Source organism: Pocillopora damicornis, chromosome 8 (assembly GCF_964200805.1).
Source record: "Pocillopora damicornis chromosome 8, jaPocDami1.2, whole genome shotgun sequence".
NCBI classification, from domain to species: domain Eukaryota; kingdom Metazoa; phylum Cnidaria; class Anthozoa; order Scleractinia; family Pocilloporidae; genus Pocillopora; species Pocillopora damicornis.
In genome coordinates this window covers 2,376,936-2,393,782 of record NC_142677.1, presented here as the reverse complement: position 1 = coordinate 2,393,782, position 16,847 = coordinate 2,376,936, and the positions used below count along the sequence as shown (strand labels likewise).

At 37.1% G+C, this 16,847-nt stretch overlaps 2 protein-coding genes across 2 annotated transcripts in view; one reads left to right on the top strand and one right to left on the bottom strand.

Annotated features, from left to right (window-relative positions):
* Positions 1–5,176, bottom strand: part of LOC113680505 (integrin-linked kinase-associated serine/threonine phosphatase 2C) — a 7,401-nt gene extending 2,225 nt beyond the window's left edge. The window contains exons 1-9 of the mRNA XM_027197536.2: positions 5,029–5,176; positions 4,809–4,946; positions 4,345–4,468; positions 2,907–3,013; positions 2,696–2,789; positions 2,035–2,122; positions 1,156–1,230; positions 514–557; positions 63–182 (exon numbers count right to left, since the gene is read on the bottom strand). Coding sequence (XP_027053337.2) covers positions 63–182; positions 514–557; positions 1,156–1,230; positions 2,035–2,122; positions 2,696–2,789; positions 2,907–3,013; positions 4,345–4,468; positions 4,809–4,946; positions 5,029–5,119 — 881 coding nt within the window. The 5' untranslated portion in view covers positions 5,120–5,176. The remainder of the gene's footprint in view (positions 1–62; positions 183–513; positions 558–1,155; positions 1,231–2,034; positions 2,123–2,695; positions 2,790–2,906; positions 3,014–4,344; positions 4,469–4,808; positions 4,947–5,028) is intronic.
* Positions 5,118–16,847, top strand: LOC113680519 (DNA ligase 3). The gene is made up of 26 exons (XM_027197550.2): positions 5,118–5,658; positions 6,059–6,352; positions 6,449–6,555; positions 7,481–7,525; positions 7,766–7,852; positions 7,951–8,030; positions 8,169–8,246; positions 10,285–10,456; positions 10,802–10,891; positions 11,094–11,159; positions 11,264–11,332; positions 11,441–11,503; positions 11,671–11,750; positions 11,967–12,054; positions 12,277–12,354; positions 12,757–12,792; positions 13,163–13,393; positions 13,672–13,746; positions 13,865–14,011; positions 14,104–14,134; positions 14,350–14,549; positions 14,863–14,940; positions 15,177–15,215; positions 15,559–15,644; positions 15,885–15,951; positions 16,445–16,847. Exons 1-26 carry the CDS (start codon positions 5,274–5,276, stop codon positions 16,547–16,549), a joined length of 2,877 nt encoding a protein of 958 aa, XP_027053351.2. The 5' UTR covers positions 5,118–5,273; the 3' UTR covers positions 16,550–16,847.

Sequence of the window (16,847 nt, the reverse complement as noted above, 5' to 3'; positions counted from 1 at the left end):
AGGCGAGGATCACTGGGCAATTATAAATTCGTCTCCAGGCCCTGCTCTGACCAGAAACATACCTGTCGTTGTCTGTTAGAGTGCACCTCATGACGTCCGGGATACAGCTGACTCCACATCTCTTAAATCTACCATCTCCGATTGAACGCGACACTTCTAAGACGCCAAGAACTCGACCTTCTCTGAAAAATATTAGAACATAGTCTGGTAAAAACAAAGTTCGTTTTTACTGGTTTCTTCCCGTTGCCGGGCCGTCTTCTTTTTTGACAATTTGACAAAGAAGATATTGACGATCTCGTTAGCAGATTGTCTATGTGAGAGTACCCCTTCGAAAAATAAATAAATAAATAAAACTGCGGTCGGTGAGAATAACTAAGGTTTCGATAACTTATGCCGAAGTTACCTTCCTTCAGGATCATCAGTGAAGATACCCAACTCTGACTTTTTCCTATTCTTTTTATTTTCCTTAAGTCGTTTATCATTTTTATGAACGAGGCCACTTTTCCTTTCTACCTGACAGTTCCTCCAGCCTTTTGAATCCTCATCCTTTCCTCATACTGCAAAAAAATAACATTCAAGTGATCAACTAAAGTTTTTGTTGGTGATAAAAATAAGTGGTTTTGTCATCATTCAGCATATTTATCAAAAGACCCGTACGGCACCGCGCGCGTAGTCCCATGGAAAACCATACCAAAAGCTGACATGCGCAAGGCCGCACGGGTTGACGAGAACCGGTCCAGAAAGAGCTGTGCAGCCCTGCACGAACACAGCTTTGTTGTAAAAACTCCAAGGAAAAACGAAAATAGCAAAAAAAAAAAAAAAAAAAAGGAAAAGTGTTTTAATGAATGGTGATTTTCTTGTTCTGACTCGAAAAAACAATGGAAAAGTTACTTTTTGTAAAATCTTTTTAGTGGTTGTCCCGCATGCGCCCTTCTATCGCGTTTTTATTAGGTTGAAACAAAATTTTTCGAAGCGGTCACATGATAAAATGCCTATTGACTGAGTTTGGTCGGATAAGAAAATATTTTTCTCTCAGCCGTGAAGATCAAACCGCGTAGCGCTTGGTCCGTACATCAGGACCTCGAGCCAAATATTTCCCCGTCCAACCCGACCAAGCTCAGTCAAAAAGTACGTGTACATGAACATAACCCTTACCTGAGATGGAGAATGATCCTTGGAAAGAGAAACCACTGATGTCTCTCCATTTTCACCACAACGACAAAGAAGTGCCTGTAAGTCACGAGCAAACATTCATACTTTGTTGTTAGTCATTTACTTTAAGAATCCTAACAGAAATTGTTGAATGCATTGACCACTTTCATCATAGCCACCTTAAAAAAAATTCTTCAGAAAAAGTGGTAAATTCAACAAATAGATTCCATGTTGCCATGTGTCTGTGTCCAGTAATAGATCACAGATGAGGTCAAAATGTGGTAAGAACAAAAAAGTGGCACAGGAGGTACAACTGAGTGTGTGACTGATTCTCTTACCACATTTTTGATGTCTTCTGTGATCTATAACTGTATGGACACACAGTGACATGGAACCTATTTGTTTTGGAACAATCTTCCATGTAACGTAATAAATTGCCATGATAGTCCAAACATCAACAAGTTTAAACTAAGATTGAAGAATCACATGAATATTTATTAAATGAACATTCTATACTTTTCTATGACATTTTTGCGATTCTCATATATTTTTATTAATGTGCTTTTTTATGATGTAAACTTTTTATTCATTTTTTTTTTTTAATATATTTTTACTTTTTTTGGAGACCCTTAATATAGGGTTAACCTCTGGATTTCCTTTTTCTCATTAACAGGGCTTGTTGTAAAAAGTACTTGTTATTTTGAAATAAAGTATTGTATTATATGATAAAAAAGCATAACTTTCTTTATTTTATTTCACAATGCATCTTTCCTCCAATAAAACATACAAAAAGTAATAGCCAATCAAAATGCAGGTATAATTCAGCTGATCATTTATTTAAAAATAAATCAAAGGTAAATGTAAGTGATAATTCAACAGTACCCTACTATCACCAAGGTTTGCGACATACAAAACATCATCCATAACAAGGGCAGTGACAGCAGTTGATCCATCTTTCCAAACTGGTGACCTATGCAATGTTAAAAGTGAACCTTGTTAATCATTTTTAAGTATGGAGAAATTAGGGCAACATGTTTTACCCTGACTCACAGTGCCTTACTTCATCCAGTGTAGCATTGTACAAAGCTGGGTCAAGATAACCCAGGGTTAGTGTGAAATCTGATTTCAGATCTGAACACTTTAAGAGAAAATTCAGTTGAATTCTTTTTGTCTGGAATATGATTATTACAGAAAATCACCCCAAAAAGGATTTTGAACAGAGGAATATAGAAACCCAAGTTAAAATTTCATCTTCAAACAACTGGGCCCAGGAGTATAAATGATACTTGTGAACTGTTCTAGAACTCAGACAAAATGCTGGGTTTAACCTCCCATGGACTAGCATCTCATCCAGGAGTTGAGGGGAGGAGTAGCAATAATCTGAATAGTTTCACGCCACAGAAACTGAAATGAGCTCTGGCTGAATGAGCAGCTACGCTTTTGTACAGACTGCACCCTTTAATTTTTTTTTATCAAAACTGAGTGTTGACTTCCGCATCACTGAGAAATCAACTGCAATTACCAGTGATAACTAGAGACTTACGCCTTCGATGCTTCTAGCAGAAACTCTTCATCAGTCTTTTTATATGCATCTGTTACACATCTTTTTATCTCTTTGTCTTTGTTAGCAGCTTCTCCTGTACATGGAAAGAAAAGTATCAAAGAGGAAGTCAACGTAAAACTCACAGGAAGTCAAAAATTACTAACAGTAAGTCGATGAGTAAACTAAAGTTTGCCATCAATTTACCATCAACCTTTTGGAAACTTGAGCACAATGTTCTTGTGCAGGTATTCAGCTGCAAACTGAGCAGCTTTGGGGCCAGCATGTCCATCAAACACTCCATAGTAACACATTCGAGAGCTACAAGTACGAGACAAACAATAAAGAAACATTAACTCAAGCTTGTTTGACCCTTTGTTAGCCTGCAGTGCCACTGTCTCATTAGGGTCAGTTACCTTGCTTCATTCCCTCCCCTCTCCTTCCTTTTGACTGTCACTCACCCCCTTCTTACATTTTTTTGCCTCTCTCCAGCCCTCCTCCATTGTAAAATTCAAGGATGGCAGCTAGAAATTTCACCAACAAAATACTGGGCACTTGCTCACCCAAAATTGTGCCTGTTCTGCAGGTTAGGCCTTTGCAACCTTACATCAGTATGCATATTCTCCATACTGGCCACTTGTTAGTAGGATTGGATCCTCATTCACTCTAAATTCCCCAAATAGCATATTCTCCTCTTAAGAACTAAAATTCTTATCAGAATAATCATTTTAATGGTGATTCTTTCAAGGAGAATCGAGGTTCTTGAAACAAGATTGACTATAGAAGAGAATTCTTGTGGTAAGAATGCATTACATCTGAGAAGAATCTCTATTTCAGAAACTCTTGCCCCAAGAACTGGAATTCTTTTCTCAAGAACAAGAATTCTTTTCAGCAGGTAACAAAGTAGAGAGTTCTTTGGAAAGAATGTTTAATTGCAAATCTCATGGATAGAGTTGCAATTTTAGAAACTCTTGCTGCAAGAGTTGGGAATTCTTTTCTCAAGAATGAGAATTCTTTTCAGTAGGTAATGAAGCAGAGAGTTCTTCTGGAAAGAATATTTAATCAGAAATCTTATGAACAGAATCGTAAATCCAGAAACTTGCCACAAGAATCTGAAATTCTTTTTCTTAAGAACGAGGATTCTTTCTGGCAGGCAAAGTAGTAGAAGGTTCTTCTGGAAAGAATATTTAATTGCAGATCTTATGACAAGAATCACAATTTCAGAATTCATTAGATAAGAGGCAGAATCTCTTATAACCAAGATTTTATTCAGTTAACCTCTGTTGCTAGTAACTTTGATAGCTATAGATAGATAATTATATTAGTAGTGCTTCTGAAAAAAGGATATTTCTTTGCCCACAGAAAGTTATGAGGTATTGAGCTATGCAAGTCAACGAAAATTCTGCCAGTGGTCTAGCATTGAGAACAACTTTTAGTAGCAGACCTCCCACACACTCCTTCCCAACTCATCTCAAATCTTCCCACAGGTAGAGAAACACACTTCTTGCAGCCCTTATATTGGGGCCTCCCCCATTGGCTAATAAGCAGAGTTCTATGGTCACATTTTGAAGGGGGGAGAGAGTTGTCCTGTAATTTTACAGTTTTCTCTTGCCATGACTTATCTGAAAGAAACCCTGCTTGTTTAGACTTACAATCCAAGAGGTTTGTCAGCATCGAACTCTTCCAGGAAATCATTGTAAATAACATGAGCATCTTGCATGTCATTTCTTTCTCCTTTCCTCTCAGCAACAAAGCCCCTTAGCTTGTATTTAGATTCTAATAAAGAAAGATGCAGAAACTTGTTTGAGTTTATTGTCTCCAATAGTTGCATCACAAAGAATTCGAAGTGTGTCTTTCATCAGTTGCATGTAACTACTTGTGTCATTAAAGCGAGGAGGCTTTTAAACATCAAATGGTTTTAAGACCTATATCAGTCGTATCGAAAAGTTAAATACAGTTGGAGGGAATTGCATAGTTTTATAGTGGCACATTGTGTAATTTTGTCATTTTCATTATCATCGACTTAAATGGAGGACACGAGAGGGCGTGTACGGTAAAAGTCATGTGTTCTACTCTTAAAGTAACACCGTCTCAGTTCTTATCACAAAAAGCTCACGTTTTAGTGGTATTTTCGCTGGGGTACAAGCATCTTCTTCCATAGCTTCGAGTTTCCTTTTCTTGTCTTCAATTTTCTCCGATGAAGGAAGGTCATCATACAAATTTCCAGCTGAGCTCGACTCGTTATTTCCCCTTGCTGAAATAAAATAAAAAATTCCACACTCTATTACACAAATAAATACAAATCAAGACAAGCAGAAAAGTTTTCTAAGTATTACAAGGTGGAGGGAGATCGCCAAATAAGTCGTCCATTTTGAATCGCCAAAGCCAATTACCAGCGGTGATCAAGAGAATGAGCTTTCCCTTCATATAAGAGAAAATATTGATGGAGAAGGGGGCGAGTCTGTGGGTTACATGTGGAGGAATTAAAGATGCAAGTACGAACTTGCCTTCTTGTTTTGCAAGTCAGCAAACTTTAGTAACGATAAATAAGTCATGATTATGCCTTTACCACTCATTTTAAATGTTTGGGATTTCAAGACGTAGCATACAGCTTGTCAAGGAAAACTCAACCTTGTACCATCGACGGATTGTCTTAGCTCTGAACATCATGGCGGACGGCGCGGAAGACAAGCCATTTTTGGTGGAGTATGCTGCACAGGGAAGAGCTAAATGCAAAACTTGCAAGCAACAGATAGAGAAGAGTGTGACTCGAATAGGAAAGCTGGTTTCGAATCCATTCGGCGAGGACGGTGGGATGATGAAACAATGGTACCACGTTCCTTGCATTTTCGATACTCTGTCCCGGGCCCGTGCCACAACGAAGAAAATTGACAGCACTGATGATTTGGGCGGATTTGAGAACCTCAAGGATGATGATCAGGCGAAAATTTTAAGCCTCATTAAAGGTTTGTAATGTCTTCTAAGAGGGTTTCAATCCCGTTTCAACGTGGATCCAAACGCTTTAGTTACTGTAATAGTTACAATTTCTTGGGTACACTTTTATGCCACCTTAATTAAGCCTAGTCCCTAAAAGTGACAGTAATTCTCCTTACAGTAGCATCACTGAGTCTAACATTAAGGTTATGAGAATAAAGAAAATGATCATCAACTAATATTAAAGAAGCTTGTGATTATAGACAAATTCTCCTTAGTCAGCACCTCAGGAAATGTGTAGAGAACAGTATGAAGAATATGCATATTAATGTTAGCAAGTAAAGGGTTAATGGTGGGCACGAATGAGAGCATATTTCTGCTTGGCTAATGTTTGAAATAATTCTCCTTAATATGGTCTCATTTTTTTTAAAGATCTAGCTACCAAAATGTCTTCACCTAAAAAGAAAGCTGTACAGTCAACTCTTCCATATGGAAAACTAAAACCCTCAACTCCATCAAAGGTTGGTCCAGCAGGTGGTAAAAAGTCTTCAAGCTCTGGCAGTGAAAGTCACAGCTCATCACCTCTCAAGGGGGACACTGATGAACACAGTAAAGACAACAGTTTTCGCGAATTCCGGAGAATCTGCATAAACCTGGCTGAAGAACCAAGCTATAATAACAAGAGCAAGATCTTGTCTGAATTCTTTGCAAAGGGGAGCTCTGGAGGTACATCAGATTCAGTTATTACAAGAAACAGCTACTTGTAGTAAACTGTTGTTTACTGCTTTTGTGTTTGCTAAGATCAGCTTTATTTTCCCCCAGATGGATTTACAGGAGACTTGACACTGTGGGTGAAAACACTACTGCCTGCAGTCAACAAGAGAGTGTACAACTTGCAAAGCAAACAACTCGTTAAATTATACAGTCAGGTAGCTGTGACAATATTGCAGTTCATGAACAATCTTGCGGGGCATGAAATTGCACCTGATACAGGCGCCAATGTGACTAAATTTTTCACTTTGGTGACCAAATCCTGAAAATTAGTCACCAAATTGGCAACTAGAATGTTTCATTGTAACCTTACCAAGAGATATAGTGAATTAAAAAGAGTTGCAAAGATAAATCTGTGGTAAAATTTCTCGTTAAGTTGTTTCCAAAATGCAGCACATGCATCTCGATTGATAACTAGACACCATCTTGGAGTTAGGTGAGCTTGAACGTTGTATATCATCCATCCTAGTGTCCACTTTGCAGCACGTAAAAGATCTTTATCTGCAACGCTGAAGCATAAAAAAGGTTTTTTTCGTCTTTGAAAATGGTGACCAACTTCTTTTGAATTAGGAGCCAAGTGGCTATCAGAAAAAAAGTTAATTTCATGTCCTGTCTTGTATACAGCTGTTTTAAGAAAGGTTGTGTTAAATAAAGCTTAAAAGTGCATGCATCAACTCCAAAAGGTATTGTTGGTAATTTTCAGATCATTGTTCTTTGACCTCAGGATTTCAAGGAAATCAGAGAGGATAATAAGGCATAGTGGGTTTGATTAATTTATTTGTTTATATGACTTGTCAAAATTCATTGATTACTGGATACCCAGGTTACCTTTTGAGAATTTGTTGCATGTACTGTTGTCTTTTTGTTTCTGACAACCTTTCTTGAAACAGCTGTATGATTCTGTACCTAGTATAACCCCTATAAGTACAAGACTAAAGTTGTCCATTTTTTACAATTGCTTGATTATGTATGTTATATTGAATCCCAGGTTTTGTCACACCAAGAGATCTCTGATAGATGTAAAATATTTTTAAATGCATTGTAATGATTAATAGTTATTATGCCTCTTTGAACTTTTTTTAGATTTTTGGATGTAGCCAAGATGACATGATAACAGACTTAGAACAGGTACAGTAATATTTTGAGTAAGGAAACTGACTTCACCAATTGTCTTGTTTTGTTCAAATAATATTTAAAGAATAGCATATCTATTCTTTCAAGCTTTGCTGTGCCTAGAACCTGGGCTAGTGTTAATTCCTCTGATAGGAGAGTTTTTCAGAAGACTTGGGTTACTTCAACAGAATGTGAAGATGTTTTTCTTTTTCAAAGATAAGACTTATCTTATTAAACCCTATTTCACTTCCACAGGGTGATGTATCAGAGACTTTGAGCACATTTTTCCAGAGCAGCTCACTGCTAAAACCTCTAAAGAAGAGTTTGATTTCATTACAAGAGGTAAGTTACTTTGCTAGGTAACACATGTAGGTACCTTTTCATTAAATCTCATAAGCGAAATTGAATTGTTAAAAATTAACTAGTTCTTTTGATACAAGGTTGATGCGTTTCTTGACAAATTGAAAACTCTGACAAAGGAAGATGATCAACAGAGGGAACTCACTAAGATGACAAGAAGGTACAGTGCCACCTTAATTTTTGATATTTTGCTCAATTGATTTTGACATCTTGTTAAAATAACCTAATTTTTTTTTAACTGATGCATCTCTAGTCTTTGACATATACAAATGTAAATTCTTTTTATTTTTGTCTTTAGATGCTCTGCAAATGACTTGAAGTTCATCATTCGTCTTATCAAGCATGACCTGCGAATGAACACAGGAGCAAAACATGTGTAAGAATTAATTAAAACATGTTTTCCAGAACCAAATTTTTCAACTGAAAAAAACTTATTGTAAATCTGTATAACATGTTTGTTCAAGAATAATAGACTCTTTACACCCCAGCATCTGTATACATACATATATTCTTCATACTGTTTTCCATACATTTACTATGGTACTGACCAGGAGAATTTGTGTGGCAATCAAGGGGGTCTTTTACTGGTGATCAAAACTTTTGTTCTCATCACCTTAATGTGTGATTAAGCTGTGATACTGCAAGTAGAAATGAGATGTTGATCACTCTTAGGAGTTAGAGGGTTCATTTTGACTGTTCCACCAATAACATCCTTGGGTCATGATATCCTGCCTAAAAATGATCAAAAACAACAACTTCATTATTTTCTAAAACTTCTGTCTTCAGTTGGGACTAGTGTGAACAATTCACATTATGATGATGTTCAATGTCAAATTTGGCCAGTGTGGACAGGGCCTCATAAATTGTCGCAACATACATTGTGAATGTAAATACTCAGCCCAATTGGAGAGACCCTGCAATGGGGCAAGATGCCCCTAAAAGGGTGTCTGCTGCGTCATCCAAAAGAAACCAATTATTGCGGTCTCTCTGCATATGTATTGACGAACTGTGTGTGTCCTAAAGGTTGCACACTAAATCTTGGTGTATTTAATATAAGAGCGTTAATGGTGTGTTACCACTGAGATAGTACAAACTATGTATTGCCAAACTGTGTGGGTCTTAAAGGTGCACACCAATAATGATTGTAAGATTGCTGTGCACTCTGCCATCCACAGGGTTCCAATTATTGTGATCTTTTTATATTGGTATTGCTTAACTGTGTGTGTCTTGAAGATGCACACCAATAGGGCTTGGCGTATTTAATATGCAAGCATTAGTGGTGTGTCTCCATTAAGATAACACAAATCATGTTTTGCATCATATAAACTTGTGTGTGTCTTAAAAATGCACAGTGACAAGGCTTGGCTTATTGAGCGTGCAAGCATTAGTAGTGTGGTTCATCAGTGTACCATTAAGATAACACAAATCATGCATTGCTAAACTGTGTGTGTCTTGAAGGTGCACACCACTAATGTTGGCGTATTTAATATGCAATCATTAGTGGTGTGTTACCATTATGATAACACAAATGACACATTGCTAAACTGTGTGTTTCTTGAAGATGTACACCAATATCATAATATGTGAAGGAAATTATTAAACCTTGATTTTAAAATGTTTTGTTTTTCATAGCATGATATATATATATATATATATATATATATACTATTTTGATCACCCTTAACACCCTAACATCAGCAAGTGATATTCTTCATAACCTGTACTTACAATAATATTTAAATCCAAGAGGCTTTGAAGTTTCAGATCATTTCCTTTATTGCTATGAGCCTAGTGATACCTTGGTGGGAAAAGACATGCTAATTTCCCCAAGGGTTAAATGGCTAAACCATCTGCCATTACTGGTCACGTTTTAGTTGGGAGTTTTTTAGTTTAGTTGGCTTTATCCAGCATTGGGAATGCTGGATAAAGAGGGAAAGTGAAATTATTTACCTGCAACTTACCAATTTATATTTTCAGTGTGTAAACTCAGCTTATTTTCTATGCACCTCAAGATGTTTATGTTTTAGGATGTTAAAAGTAGTAGATTTCATTTAGTGCTTACCCACTTAGTGCTTACCCACTTACCCAGCTGAGAGAGAATGAGTAGATTGTTCACTGTGGTGGCACTTGTAGCCTTTTCACTCCCAAAATCTGATTGGTAATTGTCCCCTCTAGCTGCTTGTAAATGAATCATGAAAATTTGGTGTTAGATCAAGCTAACAACTGCTACATGACCTGATACATTTTAGCATTCTTGTTTCCTGTTTGCTGGATAATGTATGGATATTATAATGAGAAATTACATGGTAATCACATCTGGCAGTAAAAAAGTTAATGAGGTTTTTTTTTTTTCTGATAGCATGAGGAAAATTATGTGCTTATGATGTGGAACTTTATTTGTTCTTTGCACATAGCTTAGATGCAATCGACCCAAATGCATATGAGGCGTTTCAGGCATCAAACAACCTCACAGATGTTGTACAGCGATGCCTGCAGAAAAAGGAATCAAATGCAGGTGTTTTGCCAGGAATGAGTAAAAAACTGAGTATTAAAGCTTCTTTGATGACACCTGTCAAACCTATGCTGGTATGATGTTTGTTTACTTTGTTACTTACACTGTTTACGTCAAATGAATACTGTTTTGAATTGTTTCCTTTGCGTGAGTACCTACTGTACAGAGAGTGTACATATATCTGAGTTGAAGTGACTCCCTCATTATCAGCACAGGTGTTTCTTTGCCCATGCTTAAGTACTATGTTTTGAGCAATGCAATCTCCTAAGAGGTTTGTAAGGGGTCTTGCACTTCCCCAGGCAAACCTCTCCCGGACTTGTCTCAAATCCTCCCTCCAGGGGAGAAATGTGCATCTTACAACAAGGGAGTACTCATAGGCTTAGTGACCAGGTACTTATTTTAATTTTTGTATTTCACAGGCAGAAGCTTGTAAGAGTTTTTCACAGGCATTGAAGAAATGTCCCAAGGGAATGTATGCGGAGATTAAATATGATGGAGAGAGAGTCCAAGTAATCTGCTTTGCATTTAATACTTTAACTCCCAGAAGTGACAAAGAATGAATCTCTCTTAATGTTCTCGACAAATTTTTAGTCAAAAAGGTTGAAAGAACAAAGAAAGTTATCATGCTAAAGATTAAAAATGCTCTAGTAACCTGTGGTTGCTTTACAATTAATACTGACAATTAATTTATATTTACATTTACTTTTTAAGGTTCACAAGAGTGGTAATGAGTTTCAGTTTTTCAGCCGCAGCCTCAAACCTGTCCTTGCACATAAGGTAAGCTGTTTAGAGCTTCACTGTCTTGTGGTACAACTATGTTTTGCTTTTTTGACATGCACGTAACATGCAGCATCATTACTTTTTTGTCTTTATCACACTAGGTAGCACCCATAAAAGATCATCTTCCAAAAGCTTGTCCTCATGGCAACAGTCTCATATTGGATAGTGAGGTACTTTGTTCTTACATTTTGGGTTAATTTTTTCCTCAGATTTGTGTTTTTCCTTGTAGTTATTGACATAAGTCTCTGATCATTTTTTCAATTTTTTTCTCTTTTAAGGTGTTACTTGTTGACAACAAAACAAGCAAACCTCTCCCTTTTGGAACTCTAGGCATTCACAAGGTAATTGCAGACTAAGTGTTTGTGTTAGTACATTCCTCGTTTATTAATTAATACTACGGTATAATGAAATGGATAATCACAGTTTATAGATGAGTTTGGTGATACAAGAAAATGCCGCTGTGAGAAATTATTAAAATGCCTTCTCTCTCTTGTATTTGTGTTTGCAGAAATCGGCTTTCAAAGATGCCAGTGTTTGTTTGTTTATCTTTGATTGCCTGCAGTTTAATGATGAGAACATGATGAAAAAGTAAGTTCTGTAGTCACTTAATGGAACCACGTGTGTCTTGTAACGACAATGTATCTTTCACAGAGCAATTTGTACATGTAGCTTGAAGTTCATTTGACAGCTTATTGTTTTCTTTCCTTTCCCTTGTTTTTATGTTTGCTTTATTGTTTTATTTTTGTTTGTTCTGGTTTTGGTTTACTAACATTACTGTTCCCTGACACACTCCATGTTTTTAAGGAGCATGACAGAAAGACGGAAAGTCTTGGAACAAAATGTCACGGTCATCCCAAACAAAATAATGTTATCAGAAATGAATTTCCTAAAGGTAATGTTATTATAAATAGTTTCCTTGTGCACGTGCATGTAGATGTTTATACACTTTCAAATATTAATCTACAACATATAAGAAGGTATAAGATTTTCAGCTTACTCGTTGCCGTTTTAGCAATATGAATTCTGTCTTGATTCAAGTACAAGATGAGTACATACTGTTGCTGATCAGGTAAACTTTTCTATGAGACTTGAACTGCAATGTCACCCTTTTTAGACAGAAAAAGAACTCTCAAAGTTGATGACGCGTGCCATCAAAGAAGGCCTCGAGGGACTAGTACTGAAGGATATCAATGTAAGGCGGCAATGCTATTGGTTATTATAATTATGAAGTTTGATTTGTGTAATAAATTGGAGTTCATCAGAGCGCTTGAAGCTAATACAGTCCGTGTCAAATTACGCGCCCCGTTAAAATGACCGCTCTATGCTATAAAGAATATGTCGAGCAAAAGTACGCGCTAAAATACACGTCGCGTAAATGCGAGCTAAGCGAAGTTGGACACGAGATGAGGTGACTATGAATTGCGCAAATATTTCAGAAATACATTTCCTCCTGTTTCTTTTATGCAGATAGCTGCCTCTAAAACGTAGTCTTCCATAGAAAGTAACATTAATCTTTTTCATGCGCCTCTGGAAGCTAAAGATCTAACATTTGATCGCCAAACATTCAACCATATGTTTGTCTTCCTTTTTTCAGGGTATTTATGAACCAGGAAAAAGGCATTGGCTCAAGGTAAATGAGGCCAAAAGACCCAGATTTAAAATTTGTTGTAGCTGCGGTTCTTGCAAGATATATTTTCTTTTACAATAGTATTAGTTTTTTTCATACCTAAAGAGAATTACTTATCAGCTAGGCTACAAAGTCGTGTTTCTTCATAGCAGTTCTTACCAAAATGGAAAGCTAATAGCGAAGCTTCACTGTGAGTAGCGAAGCGGGCGGTAACTTTCTATGCACTAGCATCTCGCCCAGAAGGAATTGTAATACTCCTGGTTGCTTCATTTTGCAGAAATTGTACTTATTTACTGAGTGAAAGGGCCTGACGGAAACGTATTAGACTTAAGGTCGTGACTAATTTTTTTTCCGTCTGATGTTTGTTTACAAGATGAAAAGGGATTATCTCGAGGAAGGTGCCATGGCAGATACTGCTGACCTGGTTGTACTAGGGGCCTACTATGGAACAGGCAACAAAGGTGGATTGATGTCGATCTTTCTTATGGGAGTCTGGGATCCAGCCACAAAGCAATGGTGTACTGTGGCTAGGTGTGGCAATGGTCATGATGATAAAACCTTAGAGCGGCTTAATAGGGAACTGAAAATGAAGAAAATCAGCAAGGTTCGTGACGTGGAACAACAGATACCTCAGTAATGCTTAAACTTATAGGGTACCAAAACATTAGGACTATGCCGAGATCCCTTATACAAAAGATTATGGTCGAAATCTTTAAGTGTTCACTCTCTTCCCGTTTTTTTTTGCTTGTTAAGTATTTTCATTTTTTTTCTTTTTTTGGTTTTTGTTTTTGATCTTGTTTTTTCTTTATTTGTTTTGATATTAGCAGTTACGGAAATCTTAAACAGTTATGTGAATTAATAAGGTGATGTGATTTGATGCAGGACCCTTCTAAAGTTCCTCTATGGTTGAACATACACCGAACTTTAGTTCCTGACTTTGTCGTCGAAGATCCAAAGGTAAAGTTTTATTCTTTAACCGCGTATGAATGATTTTTGCTATAGTTATATATAATGCCATTCTCACCTCATTTACTCGACGAATTAAGCACACAATTGATGTGTCTGTTTTCTTCAGAAATCCCCAGTGTGGGAGATAACGGGGGCAGAATTCAGCAAATCAACGACGCACACTGCTGATGGTATATCGATCAGATTTCCACGAGTTACACGGATCAGAGACGACAAGGATTGGCAAACTGCAAACGATCTACCTCATCTGAAGGTATCTAAAGATTTGTTTGTTTGTTCGATCTTTGTGTTTTTGTAGTTGCCTTTTGATTTCAAGGTCTCACTTGGAGTCATTGTCTCCCGCAGGTTTTGTTCAAGAACTCGAGAGCTTCAACCAGTAAGTAATAAAATAGTGGTCCCTAAGCAGTTATTTTAAAGACAGTGTCTCTTCTGAGGTGTATTTCAATTTTGGAATAAAGAAGTTTGCGTTTATTTCTTTGTTTGTTTATATGTCATCTCTGTATGGTTGTTGTTGGTGTAAGTTATTTTTTAGGGAAAAGAAAGACATCGTTACTCGCTCACACAGTGATAATTTTTACCTATCTTTTACAGATGTGGCTGACCTTGTGGACAATGACGATGATGATAATGCTGATGATGATGATGATGCAACTGACGATGATCGCGATCCTCCATCTAAGGACAAGGAGATTAAAAACGAAAGCCCTTCCAAGGAATCAAACGAGACTGAAAAAATAACAAGGAAGAGAAAAGCACCTGACTATCAAGAAAATAGTTCTCCTAGTAAACGGGTTAGTGTGCGCATGTGTCTATCGTCAAGACGCGATTCAGAAAGTTTCACTCTTAGGACTTAACTTTGAAGAAGGACTTACAACATTTTTGTTTGGTTGTGTTTCCGTTTTGAAATTTTTGCGCACAACTCTTAGCCATTTAGAGACCTTACTATAACTTTTTCATCACCGTAGAGACTTCAGGTCATGTAAGAGAATGAAAAATTGATGATGTTCGTAGCAATTTTGTGGTGGAATTTGCAAATTCTTCACTTTTGAATTTGATGGTTTGGGTTGCGATTCCTAATAAGGACCTTTTTCGTATCCTCCTTAGGCCAAGTCAGCCTGCAAGTACGGATCGAAATGTTATCAGAAGAGTGAAGATCATTTGCAGAAATTCAGCCATCCGCAGGTTTGTAAACAAAACATTTTGCGTAGAAATTCTTCGTTGAACCACACCTTCGTTTTTGAGGATGAGTGTGAAAACCTGATGATATCTTCCACCTCCTCAAGGTCACTGAGTAAGTATTCAAGAAAAAACAAAAAGGGAGAGAAGTTCTTTGCTGAGAGATCCAAGGCAGTTCAAAGGGAACTTTTTTTATCGCTGATATTTCTCTCATGTGCTGTTAACCCTTTTCTGTTGTGCAGAATGGCAATGGCGATGAATCAAGTCCAAGCAAGAATAAGGTACCTTGAACAATTTTTCGCTTTTTTTGCTCCTAATGTTTTGCCAGAGCGATCGTCAGAAGTCGGGATCAATGACCAAGGGTCCCCCAACTTAGTAAATTCTTCACTCCTTCAGACGAAAGTCCAACTTGGATGAAAATCGACAATTTTTTTTTCTGCGGAAAGAGACGATTGTGTTGTTTAGTAAAGTTGAGTAGCCTTATTTCATGCTTCATTTATTGTCAGACTTATCCCCTTCATCGCCACACAAGAAATAGTTCTTCTGACACTGGTTCTCTTTTTTCTTTCATTTTGCAGTTTTTTTGTTGTTAATTTTTCCTGATTTGTAGTTTTATGTTTCTAGACTCTGAAAGACATCTTTCAAGGGCTGACCATATTTCTCGCAAACGATCTTGAAGATTCTGTGAAACTCAGAAGATACATCATTGCGTATCCTTTAATGCCTTCGAAGTGTGACAATGTCAAGCAACCACAATCTTCAATTATACGTTCAAACAATCAAATAAACAAAGCCAAGTCAAGCTAGGACATTCGGTTTCTTCCGTGGCGTTCTAAAGCTAATAGCATTACCTATGAGCTAAGTTAGCTCATTTCCTGATTACGCTGTTAGATATTTTCGTGATTTTGTTGTATATGGTTGAATCCCCTTAATTAAGTGATACATTGTAGTTACGACGGAGATGTAGTCGGTGAGTTCGAAAAGACGACTGCAAGCCATATTGTGAGCAACACTAAGGTGAGTGTGCTTTCCAAAATTCACACTATTCAATACATGCAAATACTCGTATGTCACTGTATCCCTTTACGTTAAAATTGAAATTTCACACTGAACACTTCACGATAATATTCCAATTTCTTACTTTACACTTCACGTAAGAATAGCCTACGTGTAGCCGTACCCTCTCCCCTAAGGTGAAACGGACGATTATTCTTGTCATGATCTCAGCTTATTTCCATGCCTCATCCAGTATTTGTCGCACAATGTTTTTGTCTCAAAAACAAACCAATATGAATTTCATTCTCAGCATTGGTACTCACATCTTAAATGGCACAGACACTATCAACCGAGATGTTCAGCAGCATGAAGAAATTTTTTTCTATAACTCCAGTTGTAACTCCAGAGCAATTAGCGTATAGAATTAGAAAGCAGATGGTGAAAATTTAAGATGGAATTGAAAATAGGACGCTGTTGGACTTACTGTGGTTTCTTTTTATGGTTTGTTCTTCAGGGTGTTCATACGATGGATCGACCAGTCAAACTGGTTTCACCATCCTGGATTTGGAAATGCATCAAGAAGGGACACCTTGTGCCTGAAAATAAATTTGCACTCTAAATTGTAAGATATTGAAAGTGAAATGTGTATTTATACAACGTGCTGTGCAACCACAAGGCCTATGTGTGTTATTCAATGGTCTCCTCATCTCGAATGTCAAAGTGTAAATACTTTATCACAAAATGCTACGTAATGCAAGGAGTTTTTAGGTCGTTATGTAAATGCACAAAAGGCACATTGCGTAGGACTGTTTGGTGACAGTCGTCAAGTATGGGTAGCGGGATGGCTGTTTACTAAGGTTATCATATTTGCCATTTCATTGATCCCTGTTTCAATAAATTGTCAGCTAAACAGAGAA